The sequence below is a fragment of the Morone saxatilis genome, unplaced genomic scaffold (assembly GCF_004916995.1).
Source record: "Morone saxatilis isolate NCDOM2014 unplaced genomic scaffold, NCSU_SB_2.0 Contig15, whole genome shotgun sequence".
In the NCBI taxonomy this organism is placed as follows: Eukaryota; Metazoa; Chordata; class Actinopteri; family Moronidae; genus Morone; species Morone saxatilis.
Genome location: NW_023339707.1, coordinates 1,626,302 through 1,633,859, shown reverse-complemented (window position 1 = coordinate 1,633,859; position 7,558 = coordinate 1,626,302). Strand labels below are relative to the sequence as shown.

General features: G+C 41.0%; 1 protein-coding gene across 2 annotated transcripts in view; it reads right to left on the bottom strand.

Annotated features, from left to right (window-relative positions):
- LOC118324909 (protein kinase C zeta type-like) overlaps window positions 1-7,558 on the bottom strand; it is a 132,533-nt gene that overhangs the window by 20,200 nt on the left and 104,775 nt on the right. For both annotated transcript variants that reach the window (XM_035657416.1, XM_035657417.1), the window contains 2 exons: window positions 6,073-6,152; window positions 4,458-4,547 (listed from right to left, as the gene is read on the bottom strand). In XM_035657416.1, the coding sequence (XP_035513309.1) occupies window positions 4,458-4,547; window positions 6,073-6,152 (170 nt within the window). The remainder of the gene's footprint in view (window positions 1-4,457; window positions 4,548-6,072; window positions 6,153-7,558) is intronic.

Below are 7,558 nucleotides of genomic sequence, written 5' to 3'. Positions count from 1 at the left end.
AATAATAAAGCCCAACTTCAACAAGCTTCATTAAGGCTGCTCCAGAATTTGTGTTGTGCGTAGGATGGAAGCATACAGTTTGTGTAAGATGTTGTGCTCAGCCCCGCATTATTTACAGTGGGCCATCTGAGCGAGGCCTCAGAGGAGACGTACATGCATGCCTGCACCTCCTCTGTGGTAAATAAATGAGATGTACAATTTGGTCCAACTGTCACAGCACACTTGGGGTTAAAGGAGGAGGTCTGCTCACTGCGGCGCCCCCTCCCCCAGAGGCCATGTTATCAAAACATCACGGCAGGGGGTGAGCAAGCCACTCCTGTCACTAGCCAGTCAAGCAGGTGTATTCTTGCACTTGTCTCTCTTTGCCTTGATCTATATTCCCCCCCCCCCCCCTTTCCTACTCGCTCACACTGCTGAATACACACAGAGGTCCTATTAATCCCATTATGCAAATGGGAGTGATAAATCGCACAGGGTTCTCTCCTTCCCCCCCCTCTCTGTCTCCCCTCATTCCTCCACGTTTCTCGCCATGCCACCACCGTGTAGGGCTTTCCTACCACATAATTAAGCGAGAGCAGCAGGGTTCGCTACAGCAGGCACAGGAAGAATTGGTGCCAAATGCTTTTTAGGAGGGCAAAAAGAGGCGTGGGGTAAGGGCGTTTCAGCTGGCAGTGACAGATTGGCATCCAGCATGGTGGTGACCCGGACAAGGACAATTGGCAGAGAGGCTGTGAGGCCAAACAACCCCCTAAAAAGTGTGGGGTAGATGGATGGATGGGAGTACTGTTGAGGCAGCATCAGAGTTGGACAGTGCTCAAACACCTCTCTGTCACTGACATCTGCACATTAGTCACACCTATGTTGTATAAAAGAAGTTTGGCCTTTTCATTGAATCGCCATTTCTCATCAGTGTATGGCGCTGTATGTACAGACATGTCTTTGATTATCCTATAAAGGAGGAACTCATTCAAAGTTACGCATTTATTTCCTCATGCAAATCGTTTTCTGTCCTTGCCGTATTCTTTAACACGCATGCTGAACCTGGCCCAGAAGTCTGCTAATTCTAATCACTCAGTGATTTTCAATCCCACGCAAAGGCTTTTTGTTCTAATTAAAAGCACTCATGCTCAGGGTAGTAACACTCACCAGGCAACTACATAAATTACACATAAACAAAAACCACAGAAGACTTGCTTATGATTTATGTCCTACAACAAGACAGAGACTCCAGTTAAATTCAAAAACATACATTTTACACATGTAAAAGTAATGGCCTTGACATTACAGTATGTATCCAGTATTGGATCTACTTATAAAGTCATTTCATATCCCATTAGTTAGGTTTAAATGATAAATGGGCTTTTTATACATCTTCCGACCACACAAAGGGCCACACAGCACTTGTCACATTCGCCCATTCACACACACATTCATACACTGATGGCAAAGGCTGCCATGCAAGGTGCTAAGTGCTTATCTGGAGCGTTAAACAAAGTGCTCACGACGATACTAGGCTGAAAAATACACACACCGAGGGTACAGCCATCAGGAGCAGTTTGGGGCTCAGTATCTTGCCCAAACCGGGAACCCTCCAATTACTAGACGGTCCACTCTATCACAGCCACCCAAATTAAGGTTTAGCATGTAACTAAATTTAATTCTAGCAAATATAATAATAATAATAACTGAGAATAGTTTTCCTTACAATAATAATCATTTTAGGGAGGGGGGCAGGGTTTTTTTAGTGGGAGATAGCAGGTCAACAATCTATGCCTAAGTAGTTTACATCATCTGAAAGCTAGGAACCTGAAGATTAATCTGAGAATGCAGGTTAGCACTGTGTCATAAATCTGTAATAAATGTTGTGTTTTGGTGGGAGGCCTATTAAAATATTTTAAGTTTAGGGTGTATAAGGGCTTGGAACATAATGATAAATAGATTGTTTAGATTTAGTTTGTTACATAGATTTGGTGCAAAATGTAACCATTTCTGACCACATGAAAATTTATAAAAATGGTCATAAATCCCCCCTAAATACCACATTAAGACACCAAGACATGTTCCTCAAGGTCTTGCTGTTATTTGGTATAAAAAGATCATATTTTTCAGACACAGTGCTCAGAAACCTCCTTATTATCAATATAGCTAGGAAAGCCATCCGTCCTCTGGATGCCCTTGGTCTGTAGTTTGTGGTTGTACAGATTGATGAGGCTGTGATTATCCTAGAGGTCACAATAGCTCATTTTATACAGTGAGCTCATGCTTAAAAAAATGGCTACTAATGGGACCACCACTGGGCTCATTGAATCCCTCAAGAGAACTTTGGAGCCTTATTTAGTCTCCTTCCTGACTAAAACTGAACCCACTGAAAGACAGTACTGTCTGCCGAGCATGTTGTCGTGGAGTGGAGGAAGTTTTAAATGTATCTGGCTCATAGAAGTCTACTTACTTTGCACACCAGGTGACTACGGGGCTCAGAACGTATGTTTGCTGGTTTTCATTCAAATGGTGGGATTTATAAAAATGAATGTGACGTGAGAATGTGCATGCCATGGCACAAATTTTAGACCAGCCGTGAGAATGTGTGGAACCTTTGTGTAAGTATTTTTCAAGATTAACGAGTACGCCTTATTTCAGTATGAAAGCTGCACATTCTTTCATACATGAGGCCCCAGGTGTTCCGCAGCACAGCATTTTTATCCCTTGTCCCACATCCCACATATTGAGACAATGTCCCACATTTTGATTGGCTCCAGTTTTCAAAAGTCAAATCACTGTGGGACAGATGCTTTTGTAAAATCTGGTTTTAATGACTGTGAAGAAAGCAGGGAAGGCTGTCATCAGAGGGCTGTTTGATGTCAATCAAACTGTGCACACAAGTGGGTCAAGTGCAGGTTAACCTGTCACCGTCTTAGCTACACCCAACGGGCAAAATTGCGAGTCACCACAAAGTCAGAAGCTATCCAGATTTAGGTGGAATATGATGGAAACTTCCACAAAGAAAAGGAAATGCAGCTGAAACAAAGACTGGGAAACTACTTAGAACTGGGTGAAGCTGGTGGAAGGCGACTATCACAGACTATCGCCTAAGACTGAAATAACTGTGAAACTTCAACTTCCTTTTATTCTTAATGTATTTACTGTATTGTAGTGTATGAAAGTTGCATTCAAATTAAATATATTTGTTAAGTCCCTGACATGCTAAAGGCCTAACCTGTAACCTGAATAGTCTATTGTATGCTACTAAATCAACCAGAGGGCAAAGTTTAGAGACATTACAACCTAATGGGCGGAATAGAAACTTTTTTTCAGCCAATACAATAACCGATAATAACATGCTTCCATAGCTCTGTTCTAAACAAACCTGACACTATTGTTTACACAATCACAACAAACAACAGTTCTGACTCTTCAACTGTTCATTTATTTTTTTCTAGTAAGTTCATTAAAAACCTTCTCAAACATACTTTGGCTTTCATACAACATAAAGTCTATCAATTTTAGCGTATAAGAATGAAAAATAAATTATTATTAATATCAAACAATAATGTATGCCTCTAATTTAATTATTCCAAAAAAAAATAATAATATAAATTTCCCATTAGGAGATAATTTATCCTCACAAATAATTATTGTGTATCCCTAATAGAAATTTTCATTTTTTAAGTTAGACAGACATTATATCAAAATTGTAGACTACCTAGGGCGCCCGGGTGGCTTGCCTGTTGGAGATGACTCCCATGTGCAGGGGCTGGGTCCTTACTGCAGCGGCCATGGGCTCAGGTCTGACCTGTGGCCCTTTGCTGCGTGTCATCCCCTCTGTCTCTCCCCCTTTCCTATCAATCTTCAGTTGTCATGTGTAATAAAGGTAAAATGCCCCCCCCCCTCCCAAAAATTATTTTTTGTAGACTACCCATAGAGCCCAGAGGGTTTATAGAGCATTGGTTATGATGAAAAAAAGGTTAATCATTAATAAAGATGTAATAAAAAATCAACTAATCCTCGACAACTATCTAATTACACCTTTTTATTTTTGTAATCTGATTATATAATCCCGATTACATGTAATCGGTTACTAGCCAACAGTATGTAGTACACTTTGTGGCTTTAATTTGGATAAAAAAAACTGTCCTTGAGCAACACACTGAACCCCAAACTGCTCTTGATGCTGTGCATCGGTGTATGAGTGTGTATGAATGATTAGTTTCCGTTCTGGTGAGCAGTTGGCACCTTGCAGCCACTGCTATCAGTGTATGAATGTGTGTGAATGGGGAGAGTGTGGCATGTAGTGTACATCACATTAAGTGGTTGAAAGACTAGAAAGGGGCTATATAAGTAATAATTAGTTATTATAACTAAAGATGAAATCTTTATATTTTAAAAGATTACAGTGTAAATTATAATACACGTTCAACAACGATTTAATGATTCGTGTTGTTATATCATTCAGCTCTTACCTGGTCCCAGTCTATACTGCGGAAAAATGTGTGTGACTTGATATCTGTGAAGCCCGTCTGGACCTGGCAACCCAGCCGCTCCTTAGGATCCTGTTGGGACCAAGACAGCTGGTCAAGAATGTAAACAGGAGCAAGAGAATATTCTCAATAATTTAGCATCTAGAGGTAGAAACTGCAGGCTTACTATCAGGTTAATTCTACTTTATGTGGACAGTAATAAAGTCCAAGGGGGACTATGTCAAAAAAATGTATTTCTCTTATTAAATTTCAGACGTTATACAGCTCCAAAGAGAAACAATTGCCATGTGAAATATTAGTAATAATGCTGGCCCCACATGTTTCATCATGCACTGTATGTGTTTGTGTACATATATCCCCCCTCTGACTGCTTAACTGTGCTCTATTCATCACAACAATTATGGTGATATCTCACAGAGACAAAGTGTGTGGAAATGTGGAAATATACATGGCTGTTTGCACGAACAGAAGCCCCCTTATGCATCAAAGCTACACTAAGACGTCACACACACACGAAAGCTTGATGCAAAAACATGAAACCAGGGCCTGAAATACATAAACGCACAGTTCTGCAAATGTACACACAGAAAAATGTGCTATACCTGTTAATTATACACAATTAGTTTGGAGAAGCAGACAGAGATCCTGGCAGGGAAGCAGAGCAATGCACTGCTATGGATGAAGACTACAGAAAAATGTATTTTAGCCACATCAAAAAAGGCCCACCCCAAAAACCTATCAAGAATATTATGACTGCTTTACCTCGCCATCAGACAGCCTTTGTCTTTGGCAGAACGTCCGTATTCCTACATATAAGCCCACCATACACAGTATTATGCCGCAGATCCGCTGTTTGAAATCAAACTTCATGTTTCTAAAGATTTCAAAGACGGTGCTAGTTGTTTTTCCAGGCTGTGCCGCTATAACTCTGACCCAGCTGATATGCGCCGCAATACAGTTGTGTGTAGGAATATGGATGTTTTGTAAGTGCAGAAGTGAAAATATTCTCATTATAGCGTACACTTAATCTGATATTAATTTTTTTGAAGTGGGCCTTTTTATGTGGCTAAAATAAGTTTTTCTGTAGCCCCTTTCCATATGCTGACCTCCATATACTGTAGGTAATACACCGACTATAAGTACCTCATACAACCCCACTTCAAAATACTAACTATTCCTTAAAGCAGGAATTACATAAAAGTGAAAAAACATTTCAAACCTATTTACAGATACATCAAACAAAAGATGTATCTTGTTCTTGTTCCTTGACCCAGTCTGCATATAAAGTGACCCCTGACCCCAGGTTGAGACCATAGACTGTATGACTGTAAAATGCAAACATAATTTACACTATATTGTAAACTGCTCTGTATCCATGTTCTTCTATCTCACCACAAAAATAAAGGAAAGAAGCACTTTATTTGGCTCAGAGTGTATGTGTGGGTTAATGCGTTACAATAAAGAGGCCTTCCCTGGCTGTCCATAACACAGCCCAAGTTCTTGGCCATGATCCCATGCATGGTGATTTGACTGAGCAGCAGTGTACACAGACACAGAGAGAGAAGAAGAGGTCATACTGGGAGTGGACTGCTCTCACCTTGTTTAGAAAGCCCTTGAGCACACTGGCAGCTTTCACCGACAAAGACCTTGGGATGCGAATGGGCTTCTCGAGAATAACTGTTGGCGAAAAAAGAGAAGAGAGAGGGAGAGAGAAAGAAAAGGACAATCGTGAGTAGGGAGGAGGATGATTCACAGTCCAACCTGCCTGTGGGTGACCATGTCTGCTGCGTAGGAGTCAAAAGAAGGGAGGAGATCCAGAGCACACTATTCTGTTCTTTCTCTCACTTTTGATGGTCTACACACAGCCTTGAGACTCCCACAGCTCAACAATGTCATATTAATGAGAACAAAAACACTCGCTGAAAAACAGTTTTTCCCTCAAAAACTATATCCAAGGATGTACTACTGCTTCACAGATTAGTGCTTCACTCTGAGGTGACCAGAGTTTTTTGCTTTCAATCACAGCTCAGGTAATGTGACCAGTGCGTGGTCTCATTGCAGGGCAATTCAATTCAATTCAATTCAATTCCAATTCCAATTTCAATGTCATTTCTATTTTGTATAGCCGCCAATTTTATGAACGAGAAGTTATATCCGAGGAACACTTTTCAAATAGAAGCCAGGCTCTTAGAACTGAACTCCTTATAAGCATTTAGCAGAGACGGCGCCAACAGTACGCCAACGCATGAGCAAGCACTTGGCCGACGGGGGCCGAAGGAAAACTGGCCCTGTTAACGAGGCAAGAAAACCTAGGACAGACCCTTCCGCCCTAGGTGGGTGGTCATCTACCTTGCCAGTTTGGGTGAGAGAGAGAGAGAGAGAGTGACAGAAGGCAATAGATCCTCCTAAATGTTAAACACGTCATTCAGCTGCACATTGTCTTTTATTAAACCAAGTGTCATCTCTTTAAACAGCACCCTTTTACTGTCGGCTGCCATAAATCAGATGAGAGAAGAGAGGAGCTGATCAAAATGTTGATACACTCATTTGTGTCATCTTCAATTATTACTGTGTACTCCCAACAATAAGCTCGTCGAGTGGGAGTGATTAATTTGTGGTCCTTATTCGGGTTTGCCTTTTAGGCTACAGGCTCAGGCTTGTCCTTTCACCTCAGTGGTATCTTGGTGGACAGTGGACAGTAATCTTCTTGGTCTTGCTTGTTTAGGTTGGGCGTGACTTAGGCTACCTTCAGGGATACATTTCAGAGCAAAGATCAGTGAACTGGGGATGGCTTGTTCAATTGACCCATCCTGAGTCCTGTCCCATTAGAACCTCAGTCAACTTTCTCCTTTCCTGTACTTACATATGCTATGTGCTAGGCTCTCTCTCCATGCTGAAAAGACGATTACATTTCGCAAATGGTTGAAAGATAAAAGCAACATATAGTCAATTCTTAAGTTATCTAGTGTTAGCAAAACATCTAGCTAGCTAATGACTGATGTAAATTAACTAGCTGGTTAGCTGGGAAATTGGTAACATTAGTTAGCTAAGTTAAGCTGTGACTATATGTTGCTTTTATCTTT